Source organism: Typopeltis vanoorti, chromosome 10, assembly GCF_054136105.1.
Source record: "Typopeltis vanoorti isolate ZY-2024b chromosome 10, IOZ_Tvanoo_1.0, whole genome shotgun sequence".
NCBI lineage: Eukaryota > Metazoa > Arthropoda > Arachnida > Uropygi > Thelyphonidae > Typopeltis > Typopeltis vanoorti.
The window spans coordinates 18,974,663-18,989,668 of NC_143558.1; the positions used below are offsets into that span (position 1 = coordinate 18,974,663).

The following is a 15,006-nucleotide window of genomic DNA, read 5'->3' on the forward strand; positions in this document are numbered from 1 at the left end:
TCTTGTGACTCATGGATGCCTAGATCATCATCATCATAATAATAATATGAGCTGTTTGCCAGCTTAGATTACTTAGATAACAGACCTGCTCTATAACCAACAAGCTGTGGGTTTGAATCCTGCTGTGGGCATTGGTGCTTGTCATTGTCTCTAAGTTGTAAAAGAATTGCATCACCCTCTGAGACTGTTACCCTGCTTACTAGATGCTTGAAGTAACTTGAATTTTTTTTTTCCTGTTTGGTCTGTATGGCAGGGTTAAACCAAAAAATGTAACACCTTAGTACCATAGTGACTCTGTGTTGCTAAGGTGCTATAGATTTAACTATAGTATTACTGTGGGCACTAAAACTTTCTAAGTATGCACAAGGGCATTTAATTATGCCTTGATAGAAGTTTTAAAACTTTATTAGAATTTCCTTTTTTTAATATAATGAAGCTACTTCATAAGTTAACCTGTGAAAGTTAAAAATAAGTTTTGAAAATATCAAAGTCTTATCTGTCATGCTAATAAAGTCTTGATGAATATTTTTTATTCTTTCAACTTCCAAATTGTTTTCATGGTTAACTTAGTTGTTAAATTTACAAAGCCAAATTAGTGCTATTTTTCAACTTTTAAAAGTCTGGCATTATAAATAAAAAATAAAAAAAAAGCATTAGGATAGATTGCAGACATCTAATTATTTTTTTTTAATTAGAGAAAGTAAGGGAAAAATTGCAAAAAAATCAAATAAAATAAAATAAAAAAGTAGGAAATGTGGTCCATGAATGAGTGTCATAATTATGGTGTGTGTGATATCAAGTACACCCACGCTGATGATACCCTTTCATTTCTAACCAGGAGTATGCATCTTCTGTAGTTGCTGTTGCATGTAGAGAAGCAGAAAACAATACAGGAAGTGACTAGAGTGGTAGTAGGTTCACTGTCATCTCAACAAGGAGTAGAAGAGTTATTCTTATACCATTGCAAATGATCACCTGAAATTTGCTCAGGAAAAGTGATGCACTCTTCGAGTATGACTGTGGCCATGAATGAGACCTGAGTCAGATACAATTCTTCTAAATAAAATGAGTTTGTAATTCGAGAATGTTATATTCATCAAATGATGTATTTGAAGTAGCTTGAAAAATATTGTTTTCATGTTTCGTCTGTATATTAAGGTTTTTTGCTATAGAGACCAAACATTAAACATCTATAGTGCCCCTGTGTTCTTGTCAGTGTCTCTAAGTGGTAGAAGAATTCCATCACCCTCAGAGAAATACATACCATCCAATAGTTGGATCCTATCCATCATCAGGGTATGCAACTAGCTACTGGTGCATTCAAAGTCTCGTTTATCAAAGCAAATTAACATATGCTACTTCAACAGAAACACTTGTCTTTTAACTGTGTCTTAAAAATGAAATTTCTTCCTGACATCCTATATGGACATATGGACTAATATTTTTTCCCCCCTACATTAGAAAGTTCACTATTACACACCAGACTGTCATTTGCATGTTTGGTATGAATTTGGACTATATTATCTACACTGATTATAATAGTATTCTTCCATTGTGGGCTTGTACTCCATCATGCAACCTCTCACTGTGCCATTTAAGGAGGTCGCATACCTCATCATCAGTTTACACACATCTGTTTATTGCAGAGCACTCTGATTTCTTACCTATCTATATCCAAAGTTTAAGATCTGAGACTAGTTTTGGTTGCACTACTGTTTTTCTTACCCACCTTGTTTCCAATCATATTCTATTCAAATGCAGTAATTACACTGTTGCGCTGCATGCCATTCAGCATACACTTGTACACATAAAAGAAAACAGCTGCCAAAAATGTATGATTTATACAAACTTCTTTAGTCCTTTACAGGCCATCTCCTCTTTTGTGCATGATCCACTACATCTAGTGCTTTATGATGGTCTACAATTATTATATCAAATGAGGACTGTTAATTTTGATATTTGATTGTGCTGGATACCTCTTTGAGGCTGCAGATGCAGCTGCTAGGTGAGCTCATACTTTCTCCATATACTGTTTGTCATACCTTTATACTGATTACAGACATTTAATAAGATCAGAGGTGATGAATCAGTGGCAGTTATCCTGGAAGGAAGCACTGACAAACTGCATAAAATTAAGCCTGTTATAAAGTATTGGATCAGTCTACATGGTAACAGAAGATGTGAAGTTGTACTTGTCATGCTCTACATAATTCACAATGATTTCACACAATTCTTATCTGCTGAGAACTAATGATCTCACCTGTGTGTGAACAATGTAACACTCATTATTATATGTCATTATTTGGTGAGGTGTCAGCACTTTACTCAAGAAAAAAATGCAGTTTTTATTTTCCTGATGACATCAACTTGGGGAAGTTTCATGGAGGGAGGAATTGGAAGGTTGGGATATCATTAGTGGTTGGAAAATTGTGAAGGAATATTTGTTAGCAGCAATAGTAAGCTGTATTCCACAAGTGAAAAGGAGGACACAATTTGGAGTAAAGTGGATGACATACAATATTAAACAAGAACTGCATGTGAAAAAGAAGCTATGGAAGAGACATAAGGAGACAGGTGAAGAGAAGATGCATGAAGAATATAAGACACAGACCAGGACAGTGACTAGTATGGTAAGGAAGACGAAACTGGAATATGAGAATATATTGTCCATAAGATCCAAAGAAAATCCTAGGGAATTTTTTAGCTATGTGGCCAGAAGGAGGAGAAATGATTGTGGAAGAATGACATTGTGGGATAAAAATAGGAATAGAGTGACTGATGCAGAGGACATAGTGGAATTGTTCGATGATCACTTTATTGGAGTATTTCATCCTGGAGGAGTAAATTTTAATACTAAAGGGATAGGGCAGGTTCGAGGTTTAGAGGTGCAGGAGGAGAGTGTGTTCCAAATACTGAGTACTCTGGATGTCAGTAAAGCTGTGGGACTGGATGGTATTTCACCACGAGTTTTGAGAGAATGTGCTAAAGAACTGACAGTTTCTTTGACCTGGCTTTTCAATGAAAGTCTGGCTACGGGAAAGGTGCCCAGGGAATGGAAGGAAGGTAAGATAGTGCCATTGCATAAGGGCAGTAGCAGACTGGAAGTGTCTAATTATAGGCCAGTTTGTGTGTCATCAGTAGTTAAGATCTTGGAGAAATTAGTGAGAGACTGTATACAGCATTGAGCAGATGAGGGTAATGTTATCTGTGAGAGTCAACATGGATTTGTGAAGGGGTGCTCTTGTTTTAGTAATATGCTAGCCTTTTATAATAAAGTTACAAGAGCAGTAGATGAGAGAAAGGCATGTACTGCCATTTTCTTTGATTTAGAGAAGGCATTTGACAAGGTGCCACATGATAAGCTGATATTTAAGTTGCAGTACATGGGTTGATGTCAGGTTGGTCAACTGGATTCAGGATTGGCTGTCTGATAGGTATCAGAGAGGTTGTGTATGCTGAGGCAGAGGGTTACAAGTGGGGTCCTACAGGACTCAGTACTGGGACCTATATTGTTTAACCTTTATATCAATGACAGTGTCATTGGATTGCAGGGGGGATATTCAGTTGTTTGCAGATGATGTGAAGCTGGGAAGAATTATTAGTAATAATACAGATGTGGTAGCCCTGCAGGAGCATTTGAATAAGCTATATAGATGGACAAATGAATGGGGATGTCGGTTTAATGCAGCAAAATATAAGGTCTTGAGGTTTGGGAAACATCGATGGGGTGCTGCATACTCTATTGGAGGAGCTATACTGGAGGAAGTAGGGGAGACAAGAGAGATCTGGGGTTGATGATTGATAGAAATCTGAAATTCAGGGGACATATTGCAAAGGTGGTGAAGGTAACACAGAGGATTGCTGCAATAATGAGAAGGACGCTGACCTGCAGAGATAAGAGTTATAATTGTGTTGTGTAAGATCCTGATCAGACCACACTTAGACTATTGTTCTCAGATTTGATCCCAGGATTTGAAAGGGATAAATTAACTGTGGAAAGGGTACAAAGGTGGATAACAAAGATAGTTATGAGGATCAGCTGAGGGTATATGGACTGCAGAGTTTGGTGGATAGAAGAAGGAGAGGTGATATGATTGAGACTTTTAAACTGTTGAGAGGTGATTACAGGGTTGACACTGGGGAGTTCTTTCGCTTGGTTGAACAGCGGGAAGGAGTGATGACAAGGGCCATCCCTGGAAGTTGCAAAAGGAAACTATGAGCAAGAGGATGAGGAGTGCTTTCTTTGCATGGAATGCATTGCCTGATAGAGTGGTGAGAGCGAGAACTGTTAATGAGTTTAAGGAATGGTATGATGGACTTTGTGTTTCCTAGGAAGGACCACCTGCAATGAATCTTTTGACTCCGTGGAGGCCTGAATAATAATAATTATACTTCAATTATCTGACCTTTTAGTTCTAAAACCATTTATTCAACCACACATGCTGAGAAAGCAAGTGTGGTTGGATAAATGATAGATTACTGTATTCACCAACAGCTCTTGTCAGACTCAGACAAATTGCACAAAGTTCTTGAATGTTTACAAAGAATTAATTTATACAAACACATTTAATCATAAATGCTACTTATGTGTAGGTATGGCATAGCTCATTTGTTGTTGTTTTTTTTTAATTTGTTATTTGTACATAACATGTTCTTTCTAATTTAGTTATTTATTTTTTATTGGCTGTGTACTGCTGTAATCTTTAAAGTGGCATTGTATGAATGCTGTCCTTATGCCAATAACCACAAATCTACCTTATTCTACTCTCTGATTATGCTTACATTTCTCAATATTGCATTTTCTGCAAACAGCATCATTGAAAACAAAAATGAAAAGATTTCACTTATTTTAATTAAAAAAAAAAAAAAAAGACTGTATCCTTTTTGGAATTACAGTAGTCTCCTTATTCATGAGAATATGTTCCAGGACCCACAACAGATACCTGAAACCATGAATAGTACCAAATGCTATATATACTGTTTTTTCCTATACATACATATCCATGATAAAGTTTAATTTATAAATTAGGTACAGTAAGAGATTAACAACAATAACTACAATAATAAAACAGAACAATTATAACAATATACTGCAATAAAAGTTATATGAATGTGAATGGAATCCTAGCAACCTCAGCATGCATGTTTTTAATTATTTATTTATTATTTTTATGGCTATTTAGCCTATTTTTTGGTTATGAGTACCCCTTTCTTTTATATAATGTCATTGGCTTTTTGCTCAGTTTTAAGGCATTACTGATGTTTTATATGGACAGATATATGAAGAATATATAGGAAGAAAAACCGGGCAAAACTTTGTTGGATGTTGCTGGCTGGCTGGCTGGCTTCTTTTTTCCCAACGTATGGCGATGTACATTCATTGTTGAAGGAAGAAAGTATGACCTGAACAAAAGGGGGGTTGGAAAAGTGGGGTTTGAGTGATGTGGGAGAATTATTGGTGAGAAAAGGGATTTGCAAACTTTTTTTTTTTGAAAAACCCCAGTTTTTTTTTAATATTTTTTAAATTATTAAAGGTGGGCAGAGAATACTTTGGGATGGGAGTGAATATAGAAATTTTAGGGGAAGGAGAAAAATATTATGAGATATGATCAGCATTGGAAGAACGGGGTGTGAGACGTTTTGACAGTGCGTCGTCTTCGGAGTTCATGGGCGAAGTGGAGGCTATGTCATGCCTCCACTTTGGTGTATCTGTGTTGGATTCTTTTGGTCAGAGTCGTGACCTAATTTTAATGTTATGGAGCTTTCAACTCTCTGAAATTATGTAGGACTGGTGGACATTTATTTTTTATCACATTTTATGGCTATAATTTCTGATATTCCAATTTTAATTAAATATTTTAATTTATTTATTATTTTATGAAGTTGAGAACTTTCACCTTGTCACTTAAAAGGAAGCACTTTACGGCTTCTCTTTGGTATATCCAAATTGCCATCATCACTACTCTTGCACTTTGAGGCCATTATTAAGTAAAATATGGGTTACTTGAACACAAGCACTGTGATACCATGACAGTTGATCTGATAACTGAGAACTACTCAGAAGGACACACAATATAATACCTACGAGATGTTGATTTCTGGAATTTTCCATTTGATATTTTTGGATGGCTACTAAGTGACTAACAGGCGGGTAGCATGTATGGTACATTGTGGATATGGGCAAAGGGGTGATTCATGTCCCTGGTGGGACAGTGCAAGATTTCATAGCATTACTCAGAATGGCACACAATTTAAAACTTATGAATTGTTGATTTCTGGAATTTTTGGACTGTGGTTGACTGCAGAAAGCTGATGGGGGGGGGGCTGTGGTATATTTTTAGTAAAATAGCAGATGATTTTTAAGGAAATATTTTTGCATAAACTTCTAAGCTGTACACAGGTAAATGAAAGCACTTTTCATTATACTTTAATTTTAATTAAAATAACTTATGTCCAGCCTGGTTGGCCGAGTGGTTAGCGTATCCGCTCTCCAGCCAAAAGGCTGCAGGTTCGAATCCTACCTTGGGCAGGGATGTTTGTGATTGTCTGTGGAAATACTAGTGGTGGTGGTCAGCAGTAGATGGCATTGGTGTAGTAGTGGTCAGTTGGAGGATTGAGTGGTGGAGACAGAGCTGTAGAGCAGGTGCCCTTCCTTGATGAGTCTTTGGACTCTCTGGAGGTGTCAAATAATAATAACTTATTAGTAATACTAATTAATACCAACATATTCTTTCATGTTTTTATTATATTTTCCTATTTTTATTTTCTTATTATTTAGATACTGACATATTTCTTTCTTTATTCCTTTAGAATTATCTTTTAGAAAGTTTAAAAGAGCACAGTCAACATCCTTCAGTACTAGAACAGAAGTTGAAAATAATAATAGCCTTATGTACACACATTTCATTAAAAAAGCATTTTTATGAAGTTTTGACAGTTTTCAGTGGAACAAATCACTTGATGAACTTGGCAAACAGGCAGGCTGGAATAACTGTTTCAGCACTGGCAATGAATCTTTATTCATTGTGTTTGCATATCACTCTATCCACTAACAATGAATGGTAATAGATCATCTCTTTTTCTCTCTCTCTCTCTCTAAAACCAGGTTTAAAATAGCTTGGTATCTTTAATATATATATATATATATATACACCCTTGTGTGTGTGTGTGTGTGTGTGTGTGTGTGTGTGTGTGTGTGTGTGTGTGTGTGTGTGTGTGTGTACACGCATGAGGATGTGCTGAAAATTTGTGATAATCACCATGAAGGAATTGAGGCAGAACCATGTAACTTGCACATTATTCTATATATTCTCCATGAAGTTTTACAATGACTGCTGCATAATTTGCAATGCTCTGAGAAAAAAGTCTTTCCCTTGTTGCACAAACCAGTCCTCAGCTGCAGATATGAATTCATCATCCGTGCTAAATTTTGTTCCTTTCAAGTTTCTTTAAATTTGGGAATAGGAAATAGTCAGATGGGACCAGGTCTGGCAAACAGGGGGTGGGTGAGACAGACATTGAAAGCCCAAGTTGTGTATTATCTGTTGGGTTTCATGAGCAGTGTGAGCAAGTGCAGTGTCCTGCAAAAGCAACATGCCTATGCTCAGTTTCTCACAGCGTACTTCGGTACTTTCTTCAATTCCTTCAGAGCTGTTAAATAAACTACTGCTGTAACTCACCTTTTTTGAGGTACTTGGTAAGAATTACACCATCCATATTCCAAAAGACAATGGCAAGAACCTTTCCTGTTGACTTTTGGATTTAGAACTCCTTTTGCCATGGAGAACCTTTGTGTCTCCACTCCACTGACTGTTGTTTGGTCTCTGGGTCATAGTGATGAAGCCATGTTTCATAAACAGTCAGAGTACAAGCCAAAAAATTTGCAACTGATTGCTCAAAATAACCCAAAATTCCTTGAGATGACAGCACATGTTCTTTCTTTTGGTCGGCATTCAAACATTTGGGAATCCACTTCACTAAGAGCTTCTGCATGTTCAAGTGTTGGTGGATAATGATCCCAACTCGTTTCCTGGATATCCCCAGAGTCTTTGCAATGTTTTTGGCTGGTATGCATCTATCATCAAAGATAATGGCATGCTGCATCAATGTTTTCAGGCGTGATAGCTGTGGAAAGTCTTCCTGACTTGAGGACATCTGTCATCTCAGGATGCCCAGTTTTAAACTTGGCCACCCATCTGGCAATTATTGGATATGCTTGGGCACAGTTCCCTAAAGTCTCACACAAAGTTTGGGGAATCTCAGTTGCGGACGTTTCTTGCAGCACGAAAAACTTGATGATAGCCCTCACCTCTGTGTCTTTGACTTTCTTCAAAGCCTCTGACATTTCTTATATATCCTAAAAGAAAAAGAACAAATTATTACAATTTGATGAAATATAGAGTTAAAGGGTTTTAAGATATGGCCTTTCTTGTGGTAATATCAGTTGATTTAATATCATTTTTGATCTAGGTGTTTATCAAAACTTTGCAGCCCTTCCCTGTGTGTGTGTGTGTGTGTGTGTGTGTGTGTGTGTGTGTGTGTGTGTGTGTGTGTGTGTGTGTGTGTGTGTGTGTGTGTGTGTGTGTGTGTGTGTGTGATATTGATAATTTGTTAACAGATTTACTCCTGAATTTTTTTAAGTGAAATATTGTTCGTTGATATTAGCACTGGTATACATAATAAGACGGCAAGGATATTGAATGTATTTTTATATTCCATGATTGTTGCAAATATGTGTCAGAAAATTCCACTAGCAACTTTATATTACATTATTTCAACATTATGTCACTTCATAAAGTAAAATGTTGATGGAAATTGATAGCAAATTGGTGATTAAGTAAAAAAATGACTGGCTACTAGCAGATATCAGGAGGTAATGCATATAGGAGCAAAGGCTAAGTATGTGTTTGCTACCATAATTAATTAAAAAATGAGAATCATCTGTAAACATGACTAACAGTCACTACAAAACTAGGTTCTAATATTTTTTCATGTGATTATGTTATTAAAGCAAAACTTACCCATTTTTATGAAGAATTCATGTTTTGTTTATATGAGTAAAAAAAAATGTATTTGTAGCAAATTTTTTAGTGCACTGTTAACTGAAAATGCCAAAATTGTTTACATGATATCCCTTTTTTTGTTTATTTAATTTTTTTTAAACAGAAATAAATATTTCATTTGTGTTTTTTTTTTTTTTTTTTTTTTTTTCCCCAAGTATAGAGCTTGAAAAACAAAAAAAAATAATTTTATGAGTTAATGTTTTTAAACAAAATAGGATATATATATATATTGGTAAGCAGATTGACTCGGTTTCTAGACATGTTAAATATTATTTAATGACTGAATTCAGAGATAATAGAGAAACAAGTAAATTTAATATAACTACACAACTAGTTTCATCGGAATGCTGACTTCGTCTGGTGTGATAACATAAAAAAGCAAATAAAAGACCATAAAAAACATTTCACCATTACAACAACAGAGCATTAAAACTTTCACTTTTTAATGCTCTGTTGTTGTAATGATGCAATGTTTTTTATGGTCTTTTATTTGCTTTTTATGTTATCACACCTGACGAAGTTGGCATTCCGACGAAACTAGTTATGTAGTTATATTAAATTTACTTGTTTCTCTATTATCTCTGAACTACTACTACTGCTATGTTCACTGGGCATCTACAGATGCTGTATGGTCACTCCAATGCTCGGTGATGTGCCACACCAGGCCTTGCTATGTAGTCCTGTTGTTTGCTTTCAGGCGGCCTCAACTCTCTGAAGATCAGTTACTCCACACATGCTATCCATCCATCTCATTGATGGTCTACCCCTGCCTCTTTTTCCAGGAACTTTGCCTTCTGTTACTGTTCTGAGGAGTCCCCCTTCCATCCTTTCTATGTGTCCAAAATATTTTAACTTTCTTCTGTCTCCTTAAGGAGCCTTAAAGTTCTACTGATCTTTTCTAACACCCATTCATTTGTATGCCTTTCAGTATATGATATCCTCAACAGCCTTCTGTAGCACCACATCTCAAAAGCAGATATCCGTTTCTTATCTGACTTCTTTAGGTTCCAAGTCTCACATCCATAAGTCGCTGTTGGAAATGCAACTGCATCCAAAATCCTCACCTTTGTTCCCATGCAGATAGATCCATCCTTCCAGATTTTAGACAGGTCTCTGACTGTTGTTTTTGCCATTCCTAATATTTTTCTGACGTCTTCTGACCAGCAATTCTTTACATTAATAATGGATCCCAGGTACTCAAACTTGCTGACTTCCTCAATTCTTTCTCCATTAAGGTACACTTGTTTCTCAAGAGCTTCTCTGTTTGTATTTCCTTTGAGAACCATAATCTTTGTCTTGCTAGGATTGAGTTGAAGTCCTCTGTTATTACTGATCTTGTTAACTTTGTCAAGAATTAGTCCTAGTTCTTCCATGTCATTACAAAGGAGTACTGCATCATCAGCATACCTCAGATTACTGATCAATCTTCTTCCTATCCTAATTCCTGTCCTGAGCTCATCCAATGCTTCGCACATGATATCCTCTGCATATATACTAAACAAGTGAGGAGAAAGTAAACATCCTTGCCTCAGTTCTTTTCCAACTTGAAGCCAGTCAGTCAATCCAACACCAGGCATGAAGTTGAAAGAGCAGTTAAGCAGTTTAACAGCAATAAGGCCCCAGGTGCAGATGAAATCCCAGCAGAGTTAATTAAGGCCATTATCTCTGAATTCAGTCACTAAATAATAATTAATATATATATATATATATATATTTTTTTTTTTGGTTGAAAATATATGAGTTGAATCCCATCCATTATGTTTTTTTATTTAATTTCATATGATTATACAATGGCCGTGAGCACCTTTTACAGCGAGGTACATCACCATCTCAATCCCTCCTAATTTTATCCAGGCTCAGGGCTGGTATAGCTGATGAATCAGGCCTTAAGTATTCTTGACTGTAATCCGTGTGTGTTCACAGGACCAGTTTGCCTGTTCTAGGGACGAAAAACCAGAATTTTCTGGTGAAAAAAACCCCCTACCTCCATATGAGACCAAAATGCATAAGTATACACTTTTCCATTAAACTGATATTCATTAACATTGCTTTTAATTATTACCACTCAGTTTCATCATTGCAAACAAGTGAATATTTTCCTTCAAATCATGTGGAAATAAAATGCAACCACAAGCACAGAAATCTGCTTTCTAGCTTCTGCTCTTCCTTGTGCTAATCTTAGGTATCTGTCTACCAGCCACCTTTGTATCCATATTGCTGCTTGATATCCATCCTTATTTGTTATCTAAGATCCACAAACATCTTAGATAACATCCATGTTATCTAAGACATTTGTCCCTCAAGAATTACAAAAATCCCGTTCCCTTACTCTACTTTCCTCTTTCCAATTTACACTGCTGTAATTAAAATCTCCCATATAATGTTATCCAAACTCCATTGAAGATCTGAATTTAAGGTAGCCGAGGTGAGAGTTCTGGAGGCTGCGGTGATTTGTGCTTTACAAGGTTTGTCAAATGAAAAGTGCAACATGTGTCATCAGCAAAACTATGGGCTGAATTGGCAGTCAGCTGGAGTAGATCGTTTATGTATAGAAGGAAGAGAGTGGGCAAGAGAACAGAGGCTAGACAAGGGTAATATCTGTGAGGATCAGTATGGATTTATTAAGGGGTGCTCTTGTTTTAATAATCTGATTGTCTTTTATAATAAAAGGCATTACTGCTTTTTTTTTTCATTTTATTTTACAAAGACCTTTGACAGGGTACCATGTGATAAGCTGATATTTACCCCCCCCCCCCCAACTGGCCATGACGTCTATAGACGTCCAGCTAAACCTGGATACAATTCCTGTTGAATAACATGGATAAAGAGTGCACTTTGGTCTCACTATCCACCTCGGCCAGTAGGGAGGTTAAGTTATAGCATATGGGTTTAGATATCAAGTTAGTGAATTGGATTGTAGATTGCTGTCTGATAGATACCAGAGAAGTACATTTGAGGGAATGATGTCAGGGAAGCAGAAGATCACAAGTGGATTTCCACAGGGCTCAGTACTGAGATCTCTATCGTTTAACCTTTATGTCAATGACATAAGCAGGGAATTGCAGAGAGGAGGATATTCAGTTGTGTGCAGATGATGCAATGTTGAGGATGTCAGTTTAATACAACAAATGTCATGTCTTCAAATTTGAGATCCATCGATGAGAGGCTGCATACTCTGTTGGTGGAATTATACTAAAGGAAGTGAAGGAGGTGGAAGTGATTGATAGAAATTTGAAGTTTAGGAGACATGTTGTAAATGTGGTGAAGGTAACCTAGAGAACCACTACAATACTAAAGACATTGACTATCACAGACAAATAGTGATTCCATTTTATAAAAAGCCCTGATCAGACCATATCTGGATTATTATGCTCAAATCTGCCACTGGGATTTGAAAGGGACAAATTAACCTTCAAGAGGACACAGAGGCAGGTAACAAAAATGATACCAGGACCGTACATTGTTGGTTTTGAGGATGGGCTGCAGAGTTTGATGGATAGAAGATGAAGTTGTGGTATGATTGAGACACAGGGTTGATAGTAAGATCTTGCCTATGGAGAAGGAGCCATCCTTGGAAGTTCTGAATGAAAATGGTGAGCAAGAAGGTAGGAAGTGCCTTTTTTTCATGAAAGATGGTAACTGTGGAATGCATTGCATGATAGAGTGGTGAGAGCACAAATGCCGAATGAGTTTAAGGTGTGGCATTATATAAACTTTGTGTTATTTAACATGGGCCTCCCACGATGATTCTTGTGGCTCCATGGAAGTGCTAAAAAATAATAATAACATAGGGTGTAGGCCATGGTTGACTGGAATGAAAAAAAAAAAAAAAAAAGGAGAAAGTTAGTTATATAACATCACATCAGCAAGTTTAGCTGGCAATAACTGCACTTGCTGTTTGCTGTATCCTGGAAAATATCAGCTTTTATTTTTTTATTTATTTTATTTTTATTTTTCCCATCTTTTATTTCCTGTCAAGATAGTAGAAATTGTTATCAACTGATATTGATTAACATTTTCAATGTTTTTTGAAATGTGCTAGTGCTGCTTTTGGACATTTGATAAAATGAGTCTTGGATGGTCATACATGCTATGACCAAACTCTTGGTTCATAAGGCTGTTGTCATCCCAGATTTGTGATATAGTTTCCAGATGTGAACCATATACTGCATGCATCAGAAAAACCACAAAAATATGCAGTGTGTCATTAAGAATTCTTAGAATTCTTAATGACACACTGTCATCAATATTTGGACTGAAGCTAACTAAAGGCTGTTATTATTCATGACTAACTTCTCTGTATTAGTCATATCATCTGAATAACTGTAAGGCAGAAGTGATGCAAACATATTTGAAGTGTAATTTTGTCATAGAAATGTAAGGTTGGCATAAACAGTTGGGAGTATCTTGGTGTAGATCAGTCAGAATTCAGAAAGGAAGTGTCTATAGGATCTCAGTATTTTGAAACTGTTCAGCATGAAAGGAATAAGAAAAGATCATTAGATTCTCGGGGAATTGCTGTTTGACAATCACCATCTCTTGAGAACATATCACCATTGTAAAAGGCTATGCTTATTATGCATTGGCATAACAGCTATATATCTGGACTCAACAGTAACTCAGTTTGAAATACAGTCATATGCATTTGCAGGTGACCAGCAATGATGATGATGATTACTAAGCATCTGTTAAACTGTGAATGAAATTGTTTTGTATATATATTTTTTTTTTCATTCACATTTAACATAATATACCATATACCAAGCAAGACTTGTGTAAATATTATTTAATGTAAACAACTTATTTTACAATTTAATATTCATATAACTACCTTAATTTTGTCTAATATTTAATTATTTAATCAAGAATATATGTATTAATAGTAGAAAGACTGTATTAAATATTATTAAGCTATTTTATTTATTACTATATTATTATTATAAAAATTTGTATTTGATAATTTAACTGCGCATTAATTGAAATGTAAATATTCCTTATTTATTCCTATTTGTAGAAGTTTAGCGTTATGCAATACCTAAATTTTATTATATTTTGTTTGGTTGTCATGGAGACATATGTAAGTGAGCGAGCACGTTTTGGAACACCACGTGAGGAGAAGGTTTATTGATATAAAAGGGGGAAGAATGGATATAAAAAGGAAGAACACTGGAAATTATTATATTTAAGAGAGAGAGAAAGGAGAGGATTGGCATTAGGTTGGAATCGGAGCATTCGGCATTCGGGAATCACAGTGCAATAATAGCGAGTCGGCAAGTCACTCAAGCAGCTAATAAAGTCTACTAGTCGAGAAGCAGTTAGCTAATAAGTTGTAGAATAACAATTATAGCTACGGAAAACAGCTGAGAGTTTATTAATTAGACTAGCGATACTTGAATTGAGATATAATTTCAGGGCCGACCTGTCAAGGACACACAGAATCTTGAAATAAAGCATCGAGTAACTAGGGAATAGTAGAGGCTGTAAAATTGAAGTTTACCATTAGCTGTGTTTAGAATTGTAGTGTCTAAAGAATTAATTGAATGCCGGAAGAGTGAACAACTGTGCATATAAAACCTCAAGTTAAGGAATTATTGTGTGTTGCCTTATTTCATGAGTGATCAGTAGTACTTTATGCAACAATGTTTGTTTATGTGTATAGTGACCGACAATTAATTCAGTTATTGCTTAGAGGAATTATTTTAATAAGTGCCATATACTGTTTAAGTGTTTACAGTTATAAAAAGTGTTTACGTATAAGTAGGTGAAGAAAAAAGAGTATCGGTAAGATTATTCCAACCGTTAATATTCCTATACAGAGAAGTGTGAGAGTTTCTTCCTAGAATTTCCTTATACTAACAATAACTATTGAGGAAGTTAGCTAAAGTGTAAGTTTAAAAGTGTTTGTTTGTGAAGAGGTATTACTGCAATTTTTGTTGTATTTGGA

General features: G+C 35.8%; 1 protein-coding gene across 4 annotated transcripts in view; it reads left to right on the top strand.

The window, feature by feature from the left end:
* The window catches only part of LOC150102203 (tRNA (32-2'-O)-methyltransferase regulator THADA-like), a 424,395-nt gene that overhangs the window by 283,230 nt on the left and 126,159 nt on the right, over positions 1-15,006 (top strand). For all 4 annotated transcript variants that reach the window (XR_016548929.1, XM_090399010.1, XM_090399012.1 and 1 more), the window contains one exon: positions 6,811-7,061. Coding sequence is in view for 3 of the 4 variants with exons in the window: in XM_090399010.1 (XP_090255136.1) it covers positions 6,811-7,061 (251 nt within the window). In the remaining variant the exon portion in view is untranslated. The remainder of the gene's footprint in view (positions 1-6,810; positions 7,062-15,006) is intronic.